Source organism: Balaenoptera borealis (genome assembly GCF_965194805.1).
Source record: "Balaenoptera borealis genome assembly, chromosome: 17".
Lineage (NCBI taxonomy): Eukaryota > Metazoa > Chordata > Mammalia > Artiodactyla > Balaenopteridae > Balaenoptera > Balaenoptera borealis.
The window spans coordinates 8,273,488-8,296,994 of record NC_138876.1 but is presented as its reverse complement, the minus strand read 5'-3'; the positions used below and the strand labels follow the sequence as shown (position 1 = coordinate 8,296,994).

The window sequence follows — 23,507 nt, the reverse complement described above, 5'->3', positions numbered from 1 at the left end:
AAGTCACTGTGAGGCTCAAGTGATATGTGACATGTGAAGGGGCTTTAGAGGCTGTGATGGGCTTTACGAGTCCTCAAGGACAGGCACCTAGCAGCATCTCTGCTCTCCTGGGATCTCATTTAAGACCTGGAATGTCCTGCCTGCTGAGTATGGCTGGGTGGGTGGGAGGTACCCTGGCGGGAATGACGGACTCCTCTAGAATGTGGCCGAGTGGGGCAGGCGTCCTGCGTGAGCAGAAGCCAGGCAGTGCTGGGAAATGAGGGCTGGATGGACCACGTGGCAGGAGGCCTTGAGTGTCATAAAGAAGATTCTTCGTCTGCACAACAAACATGAAACAGGCAACAAGTTAAGGCAACATGTGACCAGGTGCCAATGAGGGGACTGTGGATGATGAACAGATTCCAGACTTTCCTTCAGGGGTGCAGGGGCAGCTGCTGGAGCACTGAACGCCCTGCCCGGGTTTTCTTTCCTCTTTTCAAACACACGACTGACGATCTGTTAAATCAGGAGCTCCTTTCTCTAAAGAGATGGTGAAACTCAGAACCCAGCCTGTGGGACCCGCTCAGGTGGAGCTTTTCACAGACACGGCTGACTCTGGCTCAGAGCGTTTCCAGACAGAAGAGAGCGAATTTCCATATGCCATCCCTCCGTGAGGGGGCGGGGATTATGATTTCATGGGCTGTGATCTTATGGAGAATTCTGTGGGCTTCCGGGAAGGGAAACTCATTTCTGCTGCCGGCGAGGCAGAGTCCGGGGTTGGAACTCTTCCAGAACACCCACACCTTCTTACTCCTGACTTGCAACACTGCCTGTTCCTTGTGCTTAAAGCAAAGCTGTCAGCAAGAGAGGAGAGTTACCCTCACCCAGCGCCCATCTCTACCAGACATCTTTCCTGGGTGACGTCATTTCAGTCTCCAGGCACCTCCGCGAGGTCAGCCCTGTGCGGTCATGTCACAGAGGAAACGGCGAGGCTCAGAGAGTTTAAGGGACTTTATGCCCCGCAGCCGTGAGTTAAATTTAATGTCACACTGGGCGTTAAATCCCGTGGATGAAACACTAAGAAGAAATAATGGTAGCTTGCTCCCTCGATGTTTTCGTTTTTGTTGTTGTTGTTTTTGTTTTTTTTGCAACTTTCACAATCGCTTTTAATTCAGGACAGTTTTAAAATATCTTTAACATATAATTTGAGTGTTCAAGGAAATAGGGAAAGGAGAAAAATGTTAACTTAGTTGTTTTCACAAATATAATCTCTTTTAAAACTGAAAAAAAACCCAGCTATCTAAAGTTGACACGTCTGGAAAAGTTATCTGTGCCACTCCCTCTCCTCTCCAAAGAAAAGAAAACTCCTCAGAGAGAATTGCTTCCCCTTAAAGTTGCACATTTAAAACTGGGGTTCCAGGAGATTCCATGGTGTTTGCTTTCCTGTTTACATGTGTTGTCTGTGTAAGAGTCCTCTCAAGAATTTGTGCTGTTTGTTCTATTTCTTAAGCTGGGTGGTAGGTTAATGTGTTTGCTTTTTTCTCATGCTTTATATATAGTGCTTATATAACATATATGACATATATATTATATAAGCACTATGATATATAATTCATGTAAGGGTAGGCTATTTTTTAAGAAGTGGGGATATATATATACGTATAACTGATGCACTTTGCTGTACAGCAGTAACTAACGTGATATTGTAAAGCAACTATACTCCAATAAAAATTAATTTAAAAAAAATAAATGTAGGAGACAGGGGATACAGAGGAAGAAAGAAGAAAGAACAATACTTAGAAGTTAATGTTAAAGATTGAGAATAGGTATCATTTTAAAAAATAGCTTACTGTCCCTTGATGTTTAGAAATGCCCTACAGATTCCTCATTCTTCTGTGTACAGAGAGGGTCAGTGTTTTAATTCATTTAGCCTCAGGCAGCTTTTCTTTGCTTTATTCTGGAGACCTCCTGCTATTTCCCCCATTCCAGAGCTTTAGCATCTCTTACCTGGAGCTCCTTGCAGTTCAGCCCCTAGGGGAGCCATCAGTCAATCAAGTAACCGAGACCCAGAGAGTGGCAGCCAGGGGCGGGTGGGCGGAGGGGCAGCAGCGCTAGGACACACACACAGGCTTCCTGGCTGCAGGCAACCACCTCCCGCCAGACACTGAGCGTCCCACGGCAAGGTTCCAGGCGGAGAAGGTGAGCTCTCACAGCAGAGGGAGAAAAGGGCAGGTGTGCGATGCAGCTAAGCCCCCAGTAAACTTCCAACACAAATACATCATCCCTTTCCCATTAAACAAAAAATGTAGGGAATTCCTTGGCGGTCCAGTGGTTAAGACTTGGTGCTTTCACTGCCGAGGGCGCGGGTTCAATCCCTAGTTGGGGAACTAAGATCCCACAAGATGAGTGGCACGGCCAAAAAAAAAAAAAGAAAAGAAAAAAAATACATATATGTAATAGATTTCATTATTTAGATGATTTTAAGTGTACAGAATAATTTGAGCATAAATTACAGAGTTCCCATACGCTGCGTCCTCCCCTGCCTCAGTTTCCCCTGTTGTTAACATCCCGCACGGGTGCCACACATTTGTTACACTCCGTGAGCCCATAGCGGTATGTTGGTATTGACTAAAGTCCATACTCTACAGCACGGCTCACTCTCTGTGCTGTACATTCTGTGGGTTTTGACAAACATACCATGATGCGTGTCCACCAGTCATACAGAATAGTTTCACCGCCCGCCCTGAGACTTCCCTGCGCTCCACATATTCATCCCTCCTCCTTTCCGTTTTAAATAGTTGGAAACTGCGGTTCAGGACAGGTCCGGAAAGAGCTGGGCGACTTCAAGTGCCAGCCCCAGGCTGGTGTCCTGCACGGTGCACAGGATTTGCACCCGAGAAGAGCAAGGTCCAGGAGCGGCTCCTCGCTCCATGGGGCTCAGGGGCTCTGGGCGGGTCCCTCCCGGTCCCTCCCTCAGTGTCCCATCCCACGCCAGGCTGCCCGTCTCTCAGGAGATCAAGCATGTGAAGGCAAACACCGGGAACCTTGCTGGCACCTTGCAGGGGCTCCCGAGGGCTAATGCCCCTTTCCTTTCCCTGGCAGGGCCTCTCCAAGCCAGGGCTCTGCTGCAGCCGTGTCCCGGCCCTGCATCTGGCCACCAGCAACTGCAGCCGCTGGCATTTACTGAGTTCGGCCAAGTCGCTGCTTCATGTACATTATCTCATGTGATAAATGTGTGCAGCATCTGCTGTTGTAGCCCAGAGTGAAGATAATCCCCCAAGAGCTCCAGACTCAGAGGCACATTAAGAAAGGGATGGGAGAGACCTGAAAACAGCAGCTCATGCCAGGCCTGCGGCCGACTAGACAAACTCGTGTTCTCTGCGAGAAACCCAACAGTACTTAAAAGGAGCACGATTCCTGATGAAGAGCAATTGGGAAGGAAGTGAGGAGGTTGGTGACGGGCCAGGGAGGCCCTCTCCCAGCCTGGGCCCTGCCGGTGGGACAGACCCCAGGGGCGTGGGCACAGTGATTATCCTTCTCTCTCTGGCAAAACAATGCCGCAAGGGCAACCCGGGCCAGTGGCGTGCAGGGTCAGAGGAGTGGGTCGGCCATGGCTCGCGGGCCCTCTGCAGGGTGTGGGAGTAGAGGAAGTGGGCTTTGGCCAGGGAGACAGACCGAAGGCCAGACACGTAACACACCCACCACCCCGTCATCCCTGGGGCACTTGGAGCCTCCCCTCCGAGGGGGTCTGCTCCCCATCCTAACCAGAAAAACAGGCACAGAGTCCTGCCCCCATCACAGGTGTGGTTTCTGCTACTAAAGACAAGGCAGACCGTGCAAAGGGCACCTGTGAGATAATGCTGGCACCTAAACCTGTTCCATTTTACTTAAGAAAAACCAAACAAATTCCAGAGTGCTTTATGCCAGGCATTGCACTGTTCTGTTCCTTTTATGAATATTAACAAATTCAATCATCATAACACCCTATTGAGGTTGGTACTATTATTATTCCATTTTACAGATGGGGAAAGTCAAGTCACATTAAGTAACTTGTACGGGGCCCGGCACAGCTAGTAGGTGTTGGAGTGGGGCCTGTGCCCGGCTGGTCTGGGTCCATAACCTGCCTGCTAAGCCCACACAGCATGATGCCTTTTATCGATGGCCATCAACAAGAGCTGGGGGAGAACCCACTGTGAGCCCAGCTAAGGAGCTTTAGAGGGACAGATGAAGAAATCACACGAGCTAGCAAGAGCCGGTTAGACAGTGAGCGAACTATCGAATGTTTGCTGGTGTGTTCTGACCAGAGAGGTGGGAGCGCGGAGCTGGGGGTGCCGATCAGGGCGGCGTGAGGCAGATGGAGAGGAGCGCCGTCACACTGTCCAGACATCTTCCACTCACACCCGTCTCCCTCCTGGACTGTACACACCTGGCCAGCAGAGAGCAGCCCTGTCCAGTTTCACACCCCCAGCAGCACTGCGCGCTATGTGTTTGTGGCGGGGCTGAGCCAGGTGAGACGGAGTACCGGAGGATAAAGAGAATGGGGCTCAACCAAGGCCAGACTGCAGGGCGATGAACACGGGTAATGAGCAGACCCCGATGGCTGGACGAGGGCCGGTGTTAGAAAGTGAAGGGGACCCAGACTGCTCAGATGGGCTGAAGTCAATCTTAGGGGGAGCTGAAAAGCCAGGAAGGAGTTAGACTTGATGCGGCAGGAATGAGGGAGTTATGAAGGCTTCCGAGCAGAGAAAGTTCCATAAATAGAGTACTTAAATTTTTTAATGAAAATAACACAGTGCCTTGCACACCATAGATTTTTTTGACAAACGTTTGTCGAATTGGATTGAATGTTAGGACAAAGAGCTCTGAGTGTGCATTGGATTTAAGTGCCAACTTGATTTCAAATTTGCTTCTTGCACCTAAACAAACTCTTTCCCTCTCGAGTCTCAGGTTCCACCAGGGAAGGAAAGGGTTGAACTAGACCATCTCAGAGCAGCTAGCTGGCTGCTTTGTGTGTACGTCCCGGAGGGTGTCTGCTTCGAGGGCCAGGATCTTGCCTATCTTGCTCTCTGCGCTATCCAGCACAGCGCCTGGCATGAGGTGAAGCCTAGTTCAGACTTGCCTCCTGAATGCACCCTCATCTCTGACATCCTAGGGCTCTGTAGACCCCAGAATGTCAGCATTGTAAGTGGGAAGCTGGTACATGGGGCGTGAGAGTCAGGGACAGTGGCGTCCCTTCCTGTTGTCACTAGAAATGCAGGCCGTGGGCGTCACTTCCCAGACTGGGTCTTGTACAGCTGGTGCCTGGCTTTCCTGCCCTCCCTCAGAGCTTGGAAACAAAAGCACTCATCCTAACCAATGGAATGTGCATGTAATCCAGAAAAGTCCGCAGAGAGGATGGTGCCAATGGCTTCACTAAACCCAGAACATGAAATGCATTTGAAGAAATTCTGAGTGTCTCCCCAGCTGGAAGAGTAATTCGTACCATTATGTCCACTGAGCTGGTGTTCTCGTCAGCTTTGTGAACACCAGCTTGGGGAATCGGATGCAAGGTCTTTCTATTTTTCTATTTGGGAATATGGGTTCTTTCTGATAGTTTTTCACTTGATGTTGAATTGTGTTCATAATAACTGTAGTCATTTCATTTACCTAACATTTCATAAGGACCTACTCTGTGCTTCTGGTTTTCATGGAGGGTAGAGTCTAGCAGGGAAGCCAGTGGTGACAAATACTTTGAAAGGGGCCGCTCACTTCCCCTGAGGGCTGCCTGTGAGTTGATGGTGTAGCTAAGACTTGGAAGATGACTGGGCCAGAGGAGGGAGTTAGAGAAGGTCAAGGGGAGAGGGGGCAGCTCTGGGTGGAGGAAATCACATGTACAAGCACAGGCGTGGGGGAGGGCGGGGCTGGTGTGTTTGAGCATCTGATGGGAAGCCTGGGTCGTTACAGCACAGGACAGGGGGGAGACAAAGGGAGATGTGGCCTGAGAGATGGATGACCCGGTCCCGGGGGGCTTTGAATGTGCTAGAAGAACTGAAATGGTGTCCTAAGGACCATGGGATGAGAGGGGAGATTTTACATAAGATGGGGCAGGGTGTGTGTGTGTGTCAGAGAGAGAGATAATCAAGATTCTAGGTTTAGAAGACCACTCTGGATGCGCCATGGAGAATTCACTGTCGGGAGGAATGTGTGGATACAGGAGGCCAAGGAGAAGCGTGGAGGGAAGGGGCTGGTGATCAGTGGCGGGAGAGCCCGCAGCAGCTGGGGAGGAGGGGGACGCGGCCGAAGGAGGAGTCAGGGGAGACCCCCACGAGGTCGTGCAGGAGCAGGGTGGGCGGTGCTGCGCTTGAAGGAGAAGGTAAGAAACTCTGCCGAGGCCACCGGTGGGAGCACTCAGGAGACTCAGAATCAGTTCCCTTTGGGGCTGAATGGACTTGAGGTGCCCGTGAGACGGCCTCCTGGGGGAACTCGAGGGACCCAGGCCTGGGAGAGTGCCCTGGGCTGCGGACACAGTCCCGAGAGTCACCGGCATGTAGGCAGGGGTTGGAGCCACGGCTTCTGCTGGGGTTTCCTGGAAAGAAGCCAGAGACGAAGGGCATGAGCCTCGGCTCAAACCAGCACAGGCCTGGTGTTTCAGGGTAGTAAGTGGTGTAGACTGATAAGAAGAAGCTGTTGAATTCAGAGGGTGGCCAGAGGGGCCTGGCAGGGAGTGTCCCAAATGCCGAGGAGGAGAGCGTGTTTTGGCTATGTGTTTTTTTGTGTCTGAATCATTCGATTTAAAAAAACATGCTGAGCTTTTGATACATATTTACTGAATTCTATGAAAATAAGAGAGATGGACTCAACTTAGTGCTGCATATGTGGTCATATACATGACTGTAGTCAAAAGGTGTGTGCTTTGGAAACAAGCAACAGGATCAAATGACAATCAACAACAAACAAACAATGTAAGAAACTTGAATCGCAGCTCTGCCGCTGCTGCGAAGGTCATGGAAGGTAGCGGGAAGAGGTGGGACCGAGAGACTCAGCCGGGCCTGGCCATCATCGGTGGGGAGGAGACACGGAGAGTCACGGGCAGTGGGGGGAGATGGGGGGCCAGAAGTTCAGCTCCTTCTCGTCGGATGCGCCAAGCCTGGGGTCTGAACATGCACTGCCTCTCATCTGAGAAGCCGCCCTCTACGATGGGGCGGCCGTGGCCCACAGAGGTGGAGGGACATGTCTGCGGTCTCCTAGCTGGCAAAGGCTGAAGCGAGAATCCGGGCCGGATGGGCCTCGTTCCGGAGCCCAGGCGCTTCCCACTGCCCCACTATATTGGGAGACCACAGTCCAGACCTATGTGGACGGGAGCCCAGGCCCCCCACCGGCACCTCGTGCCTGGCTTACACAGCACGAGGATGGTTACATCCCAGGTTGCAGAATCGCGGAGTGCTGAAGGCTTTCCTCTTTCTGAAGGGTCCAGCGAGTTGAGCGGCAACTGGGGGCTGCTGGACCAGGCGGCGGCTCTGACCTGGGTGCAGACCCACATCGGAGCGTTTGGTGGGGACCCTCGGCGCGTGACACTGGCAGCAGACCGTGGCGGAGCCGACGTGGCCAGCATCCACCTTCTAACCACCAGGGCCGCAGACTCCAGACTCTTCCGGAGAGCCGTGCTGATGGTGAGTCGCCTGCTCTGCCTTCAGTCTTGCTGAAGGTGGTCCCTCCTTGCCCCCGTTGGCTTCAATTGCTTGGACTTGCTCTATCCTTTGTTCTGAGTGGGTGTCCTGCCCATGGCCATCTTTCCATGTTCACGTGAGCCAGGATGCTGCAGGGCTCCCCTGACTGCTGTCCATTCATATCTAAAATGTTAATAATTCTAGACGGGGAAGAGTTTCTATTTCCTGGGAGTGCCTCATTAGGGTTTAATAGCAATTAAAGGAGTGGCGGGCAGCTGGATCTGTCACAGAGCAACAAAGGTTTGGCCACCTTTGTTGCTGACTGGTGAATGAAGGCAAAGCATAGAACATAACACTCAGGATTCCACTGGACGGTCTGAAGTACCTGCTGAGTGATGATGATGATGATAGTGATGGTGATGGTGATGATGATGATGGTGATGATGATGATGATGGTGATGATGATGATGATGATGGTGATGGTGATGGTGATGATGATGATGGTGATGATGATGATGATGGTGGTGATGATGATGATGGTGATGATGATGATGGTGGTGATGATGATGATGGTGATGATGATGATGATGATGGTGGTGGTGATGATGATGATGGTGATGATGATGATGGTGATGATGATGGTGATGGTGATGGTGATGATGATGGTGGTGATGATGATGATGATGATGATGATGATGATGATGGTGGTGGTGGTGATGATGATGATGGTGATGATGATGATGGTGGTGGTGATGATGATGATGATGGTGATGGTGATGATGATGGTGATGATGATGATGATGGTGGTGATGATGATGATGGTGATGATGATGATGGTGGTGATGATGATGATGATGATGGTGGTGATGATGATGATGGTGGTGATGGTGGTGATGGTGATGATGGTGATGATGGTGATGATGATGATGATGATGACATGATAATGTTGATAGTGATGGAATAATTATGATGGAGGAAACAACCTATTGACCACAGCATATGCTCTGATGGCTATTGTGTCACTGATTAGCTTCTAATTTTATTGAATGTCCAACTGGTGCCAGGTACTATGCTCATTTTTGGAAATGCCATGCTAAATAATACATGTCCTAGTTCTCAGGAGCTTGTAGTTTACTGGAGAAAGAGGTGACAAACACTTAAAGCAGATATTTAAAAGAGCATCTTAGAGCAGCTCAGAGAGAAGCTCCCAACCAAACTCAGGGGAGAGAGGGAATGTCCCAGAATGCCTCCTGGGAGAGAGACTGCGCCAGCTGATGTTGAAGGCTGTGTAGGCACGTAACCGGAGTCCTGGCGCCAAGGGAAAGTTGGGCTCTTCGCTGGGATCTGCCCGTCGTGCCGTGCTGCTGGAGGAGCGGGTGTGCGTGGACAGCGGTGTGGAGGCAGAGAGCAGCCAGGCTGCGCTAAACGCCTCGGGTCATCCTGAGCGCATGGGCGCCTTCACCCTCCTTTGTGTGTTTGCTGGTTCGGTTTCCCGTTTTAACCAGTACTAAGTGTACAATTCACTGGCATTGAGTACGTTCCAGTGTTGTGCAACCGTCAGCATGAGTTGTCACCAGCACTTTTTCATCATCCTAAACAGAGACTCTGTACCTATTAAACACTAACTCCCCTTTCTCCTTTCCTCCCAGCCCCTGGCAACCGCCATTCTACTTTCTGTGTCTGTGAATTTGCCCACTCTAATATGAATTTACCTCATGTTAGTGGAATCCTGTAAGATCTGTCCTTTTGTAACTGGCTTATTTCACTTAGCATAGTGTCCTCAAGCTTCATCCACGTTGTAGCATGCGTCGGAATTTCATTCCTTTTTAGGGCTGAATGATATTCCATTGTATGTGTACACCACGTTCTGCGTATCCATTCATCTATTGATTGATGTTTGGGTTGCTTCCCCCTTTTGGCTACTGGAAATAGTGCTGCTATGAACACTCTCGTGCCATCAAAGGGTTTTAGGCAGGTGGGAAACTTGCTTAGACTCGCCTTCAGGAAGACTTCTCTTAGGGCTCGGCGGAGGATGCGTGTAAGAGGGGCAGTGCTGGAGGAGGAGAAAGCAATGAGGAGACTACTAAGTGACACAAAGGAAGGTACGAAGGAGAACCACTGAGGCCAGTGCCATGGACCTGCTGGCGATTCTGAGGCCATCAAACCACATCCAGCTCTCTCCAGCCTTCCCAGGATCCAACGCTGTGATCGTACGGAGGGTGGAGAAGGGTCACTGTTTGGGCACAGCTGAGGCGGGATCAGCATCGTCTCTGTCCCTGACAGGGAGCTGGGCCTCCTGCCACTTCGTCTCTCCCCTTCAGCCACGGGAGCCTGCTAGTACTCCTTGAAGGGTCCCTGCACTATCCTTCCTCTTACTGGTAGTTCCCTGTGTGTGGATTCCTTTTCTCCCATCTTCCTCTTTGCCCGCCCTACTCGTCTTTCAGGGGCTCCTTCCAGACTTTCCAGCCTCGAACCAGACCCTCTTCCTATGGCTGATGCCATCTGTAAATCTCGTACGGCATCTCTCCTGCTTCCCCACCGGTACATAATTACTCCTACTGCCGTGTGTGTCTCTCTTACAAGACTGTCACCTCCAGGACAGCCGGGGATGCCTGGCTCTCCACAGAGCCCGGGGCACCCAGCACTGCTGTCTTAGGGTCGATGCTCTGTGATTAACATCCTGGCGGTAAAGGAGCTCATGAGCCTGGGAGGGGGGGTGTCAAGGGACCCACAGGCTAGTCCACTTCTCGCCTTCCCACCCCTTTCTTGTGTTTCTCGTCCTTTGCTTCAGGTTTTCTTCAATCTGTCCCTTCATGCTTGGTGCATCTGAGTGGCAGGAGGCCTGAGCACAAACATCTTTCAGTTCCTGGTATTGAAAGCAGACCTTCCTGACTTTGAGTTGATCCTGAAGGGCTGCGTTGATTCCCCCAGGGCCTGCTCAGAAGCCAGACACTCAGTGGGACCCAGAGGACACCAAAAATTCCTTCCAGTGGGCCCAGAAGGCAGAATTTTCCTTTTGAAAGTTCTGGAGGGTTTAGATGTTTAGGGAATTTCGAAAACTAATCTGTTTTAACAAATGGTAGTGTATTTAAAAATAATCCCTCCATCTGTTTTAGTCATTTAGAGGCAGCTTTTACAACTGCTCCCTGCAGTTTTGGGGATGCATGTGAAATTATTTGGGAATGAGAGAATTAAAATACTTCAAGATATTAGCAGTTCTTCAATGTGCTCTCTACCAACAGATGTTTGGGGGAATGAATGTGAGTTGGTGCTATATTCTTGGATAAAATCTTCAGTCTTTCTACAAATCTGGGGACCAGAACTGTTGAAATTTGGATGAAACAGACTCCTGTGATAATTAATAACTTATATTTATTTGTTTAGCATGTTTGGGACCATAAATCACTTCCAATATATTATTACCTCATAGATTCCTCACATTAATTTGCCAGGGACATTTATTTTATTTCTAATCTAGACAAAAGAAAGCCAAGGCTCAGAGATGTTTAGTGACCCGCTAAAGAACACACAGTAAAGAAGGAGCTGCATTAGGGGTTGGAACCTGAAGCCAAATCCTGTGTTCTTTTACACTGTGAGGCTCCTTCTCCAAGAGCCTGTGACTCATTCGGGGTCTCAATGTGTCAGAGGAAGAGTGCAGGCCTAGGATCCGACAAGCCTGCATTAAGATGCTGGCCTTGGGTGAGACACTTTACCACTGCCTTCTTCATGGATAAAATAGGTGTGATTAATTCTGTCTCCCACGGGCTCACACAGTCGCGATATAGGGTTTGTAAAGTGCCCTGCACACCGTGGGAACTCAAGGAACCCGAGCTCCCCCATGTCGCAGGCCAAGCGAAGGCAACTCCAAGCAAAAGCAGGTCCTGAGTGTTTCACGTGCCCTGGGGGCCAGGTTGAAAAAGGAAGAGGGGAGCCATATTGCAAGCCTGAATTCTGTGGCGCTGACCCCTTGGCCAGTTTTAAGAGAAGGCAGAGGAGGTCATGTCCTCTGTGCTATGATTCTCAGGACGCAGAAGAACTTTCCATTGCTTTCCTTTGACATTGCCGCAATTCTGCATTCCTCCGAGTGAACTCCAGGCCTCAGAAACTGGCCTCAAGCTAAATTTTCCGGCCTCCTTTCCCACATGAGCCCTACAATCCAGGCTCACCAGCTCTGCCACCATTCCTAGAAAATGCTATGCCTTCCTCTAGATCTTTCCAGGCTCTTCTGTGGTCAGCACGTCCTGTTTTCCACCTGGAAAACCACTCCACCCTTCAGGGCTCAGCAGAATGGGGCCTCTAAGCCTTTCTCCAGCTCTAAAACAGAAAGCATCTCACCGTGGTGAAGAGACTTCTACTTAGCAATTTTTAGGAATTCCGGCTTGTGGTCCATGCTTGTTATTTTTTCTAACACATCTTATTCCATTTCTACTGTGACTCGGTGCTTGATTGGGTACGTGATTTATGCTCTTAGTAGCTCTTAGTACGGCCTTAACACTTAGCTCAGCTCCTGGTTCAAAGAGGGCACCTGAGACCATGCTGAGTCCATTAAACCAGCAGTGGTGGAGAGCGGGGGATGCTGGTTTGGGCCCAGAGCACCGATTTTTCGCGTTTTCATACAGACCTCCCAGTGGGAGCACTTGCCCCATTGCTTCCCTTAATCAAAACTGGCCTAGCTATTCACAGGCTTTGATGCTTCCATATATATTGTAGAATAATTCACGGATTTTTAAAAATATTCCTGATGGGAATTGGATTGTAGTTTCATGTAATTTTTCAAATCATTTCAGAAAAATATCTGTGTTTTTAGGATGTTAGTTCTTATATCCATGGATCAGTTTAACCCCATAACCAGGAATATAGTATTTTTGTCTCCTTACATCTTCTCATAGAGTTTTGAACTTTTCTCCATAAAAGTTTTGCAAAGTTATTTTGAGGCGAGACAGTATGTAAATGGTTTCGTGTTTTCTATTTTACTTTCCAGTTGGTAAATACGGGTGTAGGGGGAAAAGTTGGTTCCGCATTTGGCGAGCTTTCTTACCGCCTCTAATATTTTATCTGTTGGTTCCATTGGATTTTTCTATGAAGTTATCTCATTATCTGCAAATCATGGCGGGTTTATTTCTGTGTGCTTTGGAGCAAATACTCACCTGCTCTAACAAGGAGACCCATCACAAAAGTAGCTTAAATAACAAATGTGTTTCTTTTTTTTCCTCTTTCCCATAATGTTTCCCCAAGTGTGGAGTACAGGTATCTCGTGATCTCTCAGGGGCCGGCTTCCTTCTAGGCGTTTCTCTGTCATCCCAGGGCCTTGCTGTCATCTGCAGGGCTGAGCCCGGGCTGCCAGGAATTGCAGACTGTGGGGAGGGGACGAAGGAGAGGAGAGCCAGCCCTGCTGACATGGGGAAGGAAGGGCACATCTCCCCACTCCGCCCTGCAGGGACCTCCTCTGGTTTTCACTGCGATGGCCCCAGCACCCAAGACAGTGTCTGGTATTTAATAGGTGTCCAAAAATAGTATTTGTAGAAAGAAATTCTTGGAAGAACAAATAGCAGAGGTATCAAAAGTAATTTGCAGGGGTGTCTAGGTGAGACAAACTTTTCGTAACAATTGCTAAGAAATTGTTCTCTCCCTCGATCCCTGGACATCCACCTTCAAGTTGGATGAGACACCCTCAAAAGTCATAAAACCCTGGTTTCTTAAGGCTGCACCTCAAGGAGAAACCAAGATACTAACCAGTGCAGGTTCGTCTTGTGTTCCCTGGTCTCCTCTCTCTCCAGCTGCAAGTTTTTTTGAAAATTCGAAACCCACAGAGCTTCTGAACGAACCACCCACCGGCCTCACCCAGAAAGCTCTCCCCACTTTCCAAGAATTAAATATTTATTAGGTTTATTTTAATCAGGAATACATACGTGATTTAGCAAAGTGTAATGCTTCCCACTTAGAAATTCCTCCGCCTACTCCCCAAATGTTCCAACCACGTCAGTCACAACAGAAAACAATACAGAAGACGCTGTACACACAGGAGTTCACCAGGTCACCCTGCCTTATGGCGCAAGTCGGTGTCCCCAGAGTTACATTCCTTTCCCATACATTGGCTGGCTCTATAGAAACAGCCTTTGGGGAATGTTGAGGAAACCACAAGTGTCTTCTTGGATAAACACACTGGAATCTGATGATACAGAAAATCATGTAAGCGCGTGTGCACACACCACCAGCGCAGTGATCTCAGATGGACAGAATGTATATATACTGGACAGACAAACCTTTCCTGTTGGCAGCGCCCCTCCTCCCCCGAATCCCTTTGCAACTGGGAAAATGGGTCATGGCGACATCTGCAGCCCCCTTCCTAACAGGATCTGGAGATAAAGGCTTCTCCTGCTCTAGAACTTTGCTATGTTTTCTCTCTCATCTCTTAAAATTATGTTTGACAGAATTAAGCCACTCCAATTCCCATCTTTCCTGGAGCTGAGCATTTTTATTCACGTGGCTGCCGGACTTTTTTTAGAATAAGAAATTGGATGCATTATTCCTTTAGAACTTATCAGTTTCCTTTTTTCAAAAAATCCAACCATTCTCACTTATCCAGTCCAACCAACCCTTCCACTGTTTAAAGATCCAGCTGAAACATGAGCTCCTGGGTCACCCTTACCTGACCCCACTCCCACCCAAAGCTGTGAGCTGATTTCTCCTTTACAGCCCCCTTTCACAATATTTGTTTATACACTTTTCTCCCTGTCTACACTGCTGGGGCCTCTCTCTCTCTCTCTTTCTCTCTCTCTCTATACACACACACACACACACACACACACACACACACACACACGTATACATATTTTTGACCTGACACCTTACACAGAACTTAACACAGTGCCGCTTCTGGCAGTCACTATCATGAATGAGTAATTGACGCATTAATATAGACAAGAATCTCAGCATCCCAGAGCAGCTCTTTCTGTGCTGTGAAGCCGTGGTTGGAGACCTCATGAAATCTTGCGCGGGGCCAGGCCTGCCCTCGTGCTTCCCCCATCAGCAGCCACCCCCTCTCCCATCACTCGTGGTCTCAGCAGAAGTAGGGAGGCCATCTGACTTCTGCACACGTACCTTTGGAACGAGTAGCCCAGGATCTCCCCATTCAGGGCGCGTAAGGAAGGTTAGCATTTAGTGTCACTGAACTCCCTTAAAAAGAGAGGGAGATGTATCCCAGAGGTCTCTTTGCAGATCGATTACAAAAGTTCAATGCAGGAGATCAATTTGCAAACCCAGACTTTCTGCCAGGCCACAGTTTCTGGCTCATCTTCTTCTCAGGCTTTTCTCATTCAGAAGTTTTCTTCAGTGACCTCAGAGTGAGCCCACCTGGGTGGCGTGTTGGAGAGCGGTCCTTGGTTGGGCACGTTCCTGTGAGAGAGCGTCTTTGTCTTTCCCACAGATGCGGCGTGCACATGCACACACGCAGGGCTCTCCTGAACCCTCGCCCGAAGATGCCAGGAGTCCACATTTTGCAATGTGTCTGATCAGATGCCAGAGGGGTTCCCTTTGTCATGACGCAGATAGAGAAGATGAGAGTTCAATTCTCCATGTGGCTTCTCTTGGCTTCTGGAAGATGTGGGGTTCCCCAGGGACCAGGAAACCGTGCCTCTCTGCAAGATCCCAGGTGACAGTTTGAACCTCTGTTATTTTGGGCAAACACCACGGGGTCTGTTCTCGGGCTAGTCTTCAAAGTATGGCGTCGACGAGAAGAAAGAGCTCTTTCTTTTGCTTCCACTGTACATCAAAGAGACGCTTTTCTTCTTTCGATCGAAGGAGGTGCTGTCATCCCCGGTCAGGGACAGGTAGGAGGCGATGCTTTCCCGAAGGCCGTAGCTGAAAAGGGACTCGTCCACACTGAGTGGGTTCTCAGCCCCCTCCGGGTCATCTTGCCGTCTGCGAGTGGGCAGCACGTGGACAGAGAAAGGGGCAAAAGAGAGGGACATAGTGAGATGGAGGACAAAAGAATGAGAAAAGGAAGAAAAACAAATGAAGAGCCTGGTTAATATATATCTAACATTCTAATTCTGCTTCTTGCATTTGCGGCTGTGTAATCTTGGAGAAATCACTCAACCTCTCTGAACTGCCATTTCCTTGGATGGCTAAAACTTCCAACTATAAATTTTAATGAATAGTTCTTCATGATATTTACAAGGAAGATCTGTTTTATTCATTTCCCAGGCAATTCTGATGACTGATTTTCTTTGAATTTGCCAATGGGATGTCTGGATCGGTGTTTAATTAATAAGATAACCCCAACTACAGAGATAATCCCAACTACAGATACCCCTAAAAATGCAATAGCTGACAATCAAATAGAACAAATAAGGGAAGATTATTTTTTTTTCCCTTAAAAAAATGAAGTCGCCTTAGGATTTTGCTTGTATGTTTACCTTCATGATTAAGTTTACAGTAATATTAAATTTGTACAAGATTGATTTGTGTGTTATTCTCTAGGGTACTAACAATTAGAAAAAAGCAAGATGGTATCATTCAGCTAGAAAATATTCGGCTAACACCAAAGGAGGGCTCGATAAATGTTTGCACAACTGCGGGGACTGAGGCCATGGCAGGGAGATGCTAGGGCCATGCCACCCGGGGCGTGAGGCCTGAGGCTGGGGACAGTGGGATTCCTGGGGTCTGCATCTGCTCAGAGCGAGGGTTTAGCAGGGCCAGCGGTAACTGGCCATGGTGTTCACGTGCCAGGCTCACGTGCTGGTTTGGGGCTTACACGTTCGTTCATGGAGGACACACACACACACGCAGACACACACCTGGACACCCTCTTCCAGTCGAAGGTCTTCTGGCGCAAGGTGACGGGTGCGTCGGGGGCCCTCGCTGCTGGGGCAGCCGTGGTCTGAGTGAGGCAGGGCGTGGTCAGCACACAGCAGAGGCCGTCGGCCACCTCTGAGGAGGGAAGCAGAGAACCAGTCGGTGACTGTGGGTTGCCCCGGCCAGTGTGGGGTGCGGGGCCCTGGATATTCACAAGGGGGATGGAGGCTGAGATCTGAGAGGGGCTGGGAGTCACGTGCCCAGCTGTTGAAGAAATATTAACGTGTCCTGGGTACACACTGTGCTTAGCTTGACACAAGTAAAGAGAAGAGTTTAGGATCCAGAATCCACCAAACTTGGGTTCGAGTTTCAGCTCCGCCCAGATAGTGAATCACCTTGACCCTCTCTGAACCTGTTTCCTCAATTGTTGGATGAGGGGACTGAGCTACCGAGAGAGAACAGCTGGCAGAGCACTCGCACGAGGGCCCAGACTCAGGGGTTTCACACCCAGGCGCAGGGCCATCAGCTTCAGGTGAGCCTCCTGTGTGCACGGCGGTGGGGGAGATGCGCGCGACGTGGCTTCTCCCACGGCACGCAGAAAGGGTTCAGCACGGCATGGGTGGGGCTAGTGCATCTTTAGGAAGAAAGGGAGATGAAACAAGGGAAGAAGACAGACAGGAAGGGAGAGAGAGAGGAGGGAGGGAGGGAGGAAGGAAGGAAGGAAAGGAAGGAAGGAAAGGAAGGAAGGAAGGGAGGAAGATGGAGAGAGAAGGAGGGAATGAGGTAGAGAGAGGGAGGGAGGGGAAGAAGCAAAGACAGAACAAAAAGGATAAAAGACACAGAAATAGGAGGAGAAAAAAGATAAAAGGCAAATGGAGAAAATGGACGAAGAAAAAAAGGAAGAAACGTCTCTCTTCTCTACCCTAGATACAAAGAGGATGAAAATTAAATAAATCCTTTCCTTTTACCCCTCTGCTAGTAGGACATAGCTGAGTTTCCATGGTCCCCCATCTTTCCAGGAGCTTTAAGATAGAGAGCCTCCATCTCTTCGAAGCCTTCCCATAGCCCACGACATCATGAGAAAGACTCAAGCCTGCTGGGCTCAGATGTTCTTCCAGATGGAGGAGATTCTGTGTGGCCCTATTGAGGTTGAAGAGCCCAGTGGGTCTCATGTCCTGGGGGAGATGAGGTAGCCGAGTATGTGAGCTGCCACTGGCCTCTCAGGACAACGCCACTCCAGCCCCGAGCACATAAGTCACCAGGGTTTAGGAAGCTCATCGCCCCTACGGCAGGCTTCACCTCCCAGCTTATTGATGCAGCTCTTGGGGTGTCCTTGCCAAAGAACAAAAGGTAATAGTAGCTGAAGAAGCAAGCCCAGGCTGCAGAGGGTGGCAGTCAATAATGCTTCATCTCCACGTGATTTTCACCGTGAACTCAAATGTCCACCCACACTGGCTCACACTGAGAAATGTGAGATTGGACCCTGAGGTTACAGGGAGCTTAACTGGATGTGAATCTGAAATAATTACCTGTCACGGGTTGGAAATTGAAACGCCCTCCCAGATTAGGAGGCAAAGGAGACTGAGTCAGACACAAAGACAAAAGAAACCAGCAGCAGTAGATAGCACAGGCGGGGGAACGTCCTTCCTTAGCAAGGTTAACACTTAGGGTGAGAAATACATTTTGGCAAAGAAGAAGAGGACTAACACTTCTGAGCACGTAGGCTGAGCCTGGTGCTGAGCGAGCGTGGCATGTGTCAGCTCAGGGGACTCCGAGCTACTCTGGGCCGTCAGTACCGTTACACCCGTTTGGGGAATGAAGAAACCAAGGCCCCTGGGGTCAAGATCACAGCCAGTTCACAGGCATTATTTTTTTTGGTCCTAACAATAATCCTATGAGGCATTTTAATCCCCATTTTATAGATGCAGAAACTGAGGCCCTGAGATATTAAATAATTTGCCCAAGAGCACAGGATAATAAATATAAGTAACTCATAAAACAAAATTGTCTGTTCATGTCGCTTAGCACACATCTTCTCTGATTCTGCGCCTTTAGGAAGAACCTGGTGGGACGTAAATTGGCCACATTATTCCCACCTTGAGGTCCTGAAGGCACCGGAAGCCTTTCAGGCCTCCAGACCCTTTTCAGTCATTCGCAGAGGTGACTGCTGCCTGCGATCCCTGTGCTGATGCGATGGCCAGGGGCGCATATTTGGAAGGCGCTGCTTCTGTGCTGGCGTGAGATCCTCGGGCGTCTGCGGCCTGGGAGCCGTGTGGACCTCCTGGTCCATAAAAACCTTTGCTGGGCCAGCATCCTTTTCATGTTTGCTTTCGTCTATGCAAAACTTATGGTCGCCACACCTCTCAGATGATTCTTATTAAAAGCCAAATACCACAACCAAATTTGACTCATGATCAGTAAAAGCTGACTGTTTCCAGGACTCCCTTCCTCTTTCATTTTTAGCTAAGCTGCTAGGTGTTTGGGTATCATGGGAGAAATATTTGTTATCATTTATTTTGCGTCCGCCATGTGCCAGGCTGTGATGATCGTGTTACGTTCACCTTCGTGTTCAATAATCATGACAACCACCTGCAGGGGCTGCTGCTCTCACCCACCTTCCATGAATGGGGATCCGGGGCTCTGAGAGGTGAAGGTCTTCGCCCACGGTCTCACGGAGCCCGTACAGGAGGCTGGGCCTGGGTCTCCCTAGTGGCCATTCCTCCTTCCAGACCTGCACTTCTCCCAGGCCAGGTGTGACAACCCAGCCCCGTGGACTCCTCCTTTCACCTTGAAATGCCCTTCAAGATCCCACATCCTAAAGAACCCAGGGCGTGGGATCAGACATCCTGAACCCAGAAGGGGGAAGTTGCTTACAAAGTGAAAGCAGCTTCTGTCTTCCTCCCTTTCACAAGGCAGAAGCAGGGAGGAGGGAGGCCTCCTGGCCGGGGAATAGTGGCTCACGTAGCAGGAGCCCACGTTTGCGTGCCCGGCGCTCTCGTCAGCACTTTCCGCGCTCTAACTCGGTGAACCTCACAGCATCCGCGCGGTAGGAACAGTTAGCACCTGCATTACCTGGAGAAATGTGGGCACAAAGGTGAACCGCCAGCCCAAGGTTGCCCAGATCTGGGATATGAACACAAGAAGGTTCCAGAGCCAGCTCTTAGAAATGCAGCCACCTTTTTACTATTTCTCCCTTTTCCGTAGGGTAAAACTCTAACTCCTGACCTGGCATTCAGGCCTTTCCCAATCTAACGTGAAGGTCCTCTTCCAACTCTGCACACTATATCATCGCCTCCATCAAACCCCACTCTGCTTCCTCCATCCTGGAGGATACGCCCCATCCTGGTCAGCATGGAACATTTGGACCTCTCTCCTGGGCCCAGGGAGGATATATGGATGAACAAAGTATAATCCCTGGTGTCTAAGAGCTTGTTGGGAAACACAGACTAGTACACAGTTAACTAGGTCACTGGGCAGGACGCCCAGAGTTCTAGGGAGAAAAACACCTGACATGCTAGGAGAGCAGAGAAAACAGACCATTAGTTTTCTGACTCTTAGGGCTTCATCAAGGAGGCGGCTTCCTGTTGGCCTTGAAGGTTGACGAGGATTTTGACATGCAGAAAAGGGGAAATGAGTGGCATTTCAGAACAAAGCCCCAGAGGCCCAAGCGTACAATCCACTTAAGGAAGTGCAGACTGTCTGTGGTTGTGAATGTAGGGACATCCTAATTCGTTTCACTTACAGGTAGAGAGGGGGTGAAGTTGAGGTTGGCTGCATCTTACTTACTTAGGCAGCCTTCACATTCAGTCTGTTTTAGCCTGGAACTTACAGTCTGAATTAAAAAGAAAAGAGCATATGAAGAAGCCAGGATGGGCAAGAGAGCAAAGTAAACCACCTGGCATATCTTGGTGACCCGTGTGCAGCCTAGAGTGAGTGCCCAGGGTAGGGGCAGTTAGCAAAGAGGGGCGTCATGTATCGGTCCCAATGGAGTGTTTCTTACCAGAATAGTGGTTCACCAGGTCCTCCAGGCACTGGAAGGTGAGCCTCGGGGAAATGTAATACCAGTTGTTCGGCAGACGGAAGATGCGGTAATGCTTCACCTGCCGGTGCCTAACCGAGAGCGAGTAAAAACCTGCAGGAAGTGGAGGACGAGTCAGTGGCATTCCATGTGTCCCCACCCAAGGGCCGCCAGCTAAGGAGCCCACCACCGCTGAGGCAGAGAGACCTTCTCGGCCTTGTGATATGATGGTGGTACCCAGACACACGCTTTTGTGTTTCGAGCAACGGCTGCTCAAACCCTGTCTGCTTGATTGTAGCTCACTCTTTAGAGACCCCGGGAGCGTGGTATTTGAGCAGCGCAGTTGCATTAACCTTATTGCAATGCAGGTGTTCAAATGCAAGGGCTAAGTCTTTGCTTTGCGAGTTACCATTCTAGGGTCTTCCACTTCCTTTTGTGGGTCCTTAGACCAAATGAAATGACTAGAGTTGGGTTGCACCCTGTACATCCCGGATCTGCGGTCATTCTCGAGTCTTTCCCAAGTTCACGCTCCAAGATATTTGTGCTGTCATTTTCCTCCATCACACAGTTGAGGGGCCCTTACAGTTATGCCCCCTTTTCCTGGTCCCTTCTGCCTCTGACTTATGCTTCTCAGAAATTCAGGAACTGTGGCAGTTAAGACATTTTTCTGAGTATTCCTAAGCGGCATGAAATGTGTTTTGTCTCCTTCAGCACCATGAGGGTAATGACCCAAGATGGGTTAATCAGAGTAGAACTTTGGGTGAGCACCTGCCACTACCTCTCTTAGCCTCGATTTCCCCAAATGGAAAGTGAGAGAATTGAGCTTAGGTCATGTTGAAGGGTCCTTCCTGCTCTGTCTTCTGGGGTTCGAGGAGTGAAAAGGCTGGCGAAGCAGTGAGATGGAGGGGCACTTGTACTTGCTGAGTTTTTGCTGCATGTGCTGGGCTGGGGGTTGAGCTATTTCATAGCAACGTCTGTGATGATTCTCAGAAAGACTCTGGGAGGTATTGTTCTCAAATACTATACAGATGGAGAAACTGAGGCTGGAGCGCTGCGTGCAGTAGCCTGAGGCACACAGCTTGGAAGTGGCAGCCCCGGGGTGGGGCCTTTGTCCTCCCAGAGCAGGCCTCCTACCATTCTGCTGGCCATCCCTCGCTCTGTCCCAGGCCCGCCCTCTGAGTCAGTTCAGCATGTGTCTTCCGGTAATGTCAGCAGGGACTTGAAGGATGGTGAGTAGGTCAAGGGTAGCAGGTGGAAACTTATGAGAACTTTGCATACCCAAGGGAGCAGGGCCTGGGCCCCCCACCTGGGCCCCAGCTCGGCTGCAGCTCGGCCTGATTATTTTTAGATCAGCTCTGGCAACTCACATTGGGTCCGTCCCCCGCCGCCCCCCGGCCGTGCCTGAGTCTGGGTCTCCTGCCTCGGGAGATCCCTGGGACCTGCACAAGAAGTTTTGCCTTTGCTTCGCGCTTGCTCTTACCCAGCATATTCAGGTTTCTGAGAGAAAAGTTGTTCCTGGATTTTTTTAAATATTTTAATCACGTATATATGGTCCCTGCTTCCCCAAAGGAAAGCTGATGCTCATTTCGGTGAAGGGCTCCATCCAGCACCAGGTAGCTCTGGTGCTTAATAAGTGCACGGGCAATAGTCTCAGATACCACATTTTCTCTTCTTTGATAGCGAACGTGCAAGAAGCAGGCTAAGAACTTGAAAATATTTTCTATATTTAAGAAGTTAATATCAATTCTCAGTTAGCCTGAGTAAGCCCAGGCTATTAATGTTTTGCTTCTGCGAGTTTAAGTGTATACGCCATTCCAGACACCTGCCAAGTATTTTCCTATTATTAATCCCATGTTATAAAGAAGGGAACTTGGGCTTAGAGAGAAGAGGTGACTTCTTAGTCATTCACGCAGGCCAAACTAGAGTTCGGGACCCTTGCTTCGAACCATGACAAAGCCCGGCTCTTTCTTTTTCACTGAATTCCTTAGTGCGTAGGATGTATGAAAATTAAAACAATGAAGGTCATGGTGAATCTGCTGGTCCCGATTCTCTAAGCTGCCTGATTTCACTGTAGGGCACAGCCAGGACTACGAATGAAGGTCTGCTGTGTAGTAAGAACACAACAGGTGTGCCAGGCCTGCCGTGGGTCAGAGCCTGTGCCAGCGACGCCCCCCTCCCAGGTCACTGCCCCTGGCTTGGGTGCTGGCCGCACTGATGGCGTGTGGACCGCTGGGAGCTCACCGCGCCGGACGGGTTTGCGTGCCTCGTGGGAGGAGGGAACCTGAACCAGGTAGTGGGTGCGTCAGCGCGGAGCAAAGCCTGCTTGTCTGACGCACGTACGGAAGGATGCATTGGAGGCTGCTCACCTCTCTTGGTCTCACTCTCCCGGATCATGAAGGAGCCGATCTTCGTGTCTGGCAGCTGCAGTAGCTCCTCAGCTTTGTCTCTGCCCAGCCCTTCAAACAGCCAGCTGGGGAGAAGAAAGACAGCCATGGGCGTCCTGAATATACCCCCCCACCCCAAGAAAGGCAGGAGGCAGGCAGAAGTGAGCCAGGTCCAGCTAATATAAAACCCTCTGTTGGGATTGAAAAGATAAAAGAGCAAGGCAATCAACGGTTCATTCATTCATTCATTCATTTAACCTTTCAAATAAAATTCCCAAGTACACACTGCAAGCCAGGTGTTACATTGAATAGTGAGGACACAGAGATGCACAAAGCATCTTTCTTACCCTGTTTCTCAAATGCCAGCTGCACTGTGCCCGTTCCGTATTATATGAAAGCATCCTAAAACATGATAAGGGACCTATTTGGTAGTTTATTTAATGTCTATGTCCCTGATAATCTGACTACCCGGCTTCTCCATCCATGGGGGCAGGGACCGTGTCTGTCGTTTGAGGTTTTGCCTTTGTGTCCAGGTTATCAAGCTTGGTATATATCTGTGAGTGAATGAATGAATGAACATGAGAAAGGAAGGAAAGAAGGAAGGGAGGGAGGAAGGAAGGAAGGAAGGAAGGAAGGGGGAGGGAGAGAGGGAGGAAGGGAGGAAAGAAGAAAGAAAAAAATGGT

At 49.7% G+C, this 23,507-nt stretch overlaps 2 protein-coding genes across 8 annotated transcripts in view; one reads left to right on the top strand and one right to left on the bottom strand.

The window, feature by feature from the left end:
- TG (thyroglobulin) overlaps positions 1-23,507 on the top strand; it is a 247,226-nt gene that overhangs the window by 140,166 nt on the left and 83,553 nt on the right. Inside the window, exon 41 of the mRNA XM_082363748.1 lies at positions 7,426-7,628. Coding sequence (XP_082219874.1) covers positions 7,426-7,628 — 203 coding nt within the window. The remainder of the gene's footprint in view (positions 1-7,425; positions 7,629-23,507) is intronic.
- SLA (Src like adaptor) overlaps positions 8,367-23,507 on the bottom strand; it is a 142,417-nt gene continuing 127,276 nt past the window's right edge. For all 7 annotated transcript variants that reach the window (XM_082363795.1, XM_082363792.1, XM_082363794.1 and 4 more), the window contains 4 exons: positions 22,806-22,909; positions 20,422-20,553; positions 16,424-16,556; positions 8,367-15,545 (listed from right to left, as the gene is read on the bottom strand). In XM_082363795.1, the coding sequence (XP_082219921.1) occupies positions 15,332-15,545; positions 16,424-16,556; positions 20,422-20,553; positions 22,806-22,909 (583 nt within the window). In that variant the 3' untranslated portion in view covers positions 8,367-15,331. The remainder of the gene's footprint in view (positions 15,546-16,423; positions 16,557-20,421; positions 20,554-22,805; positions 22,910-23,507) is intronic.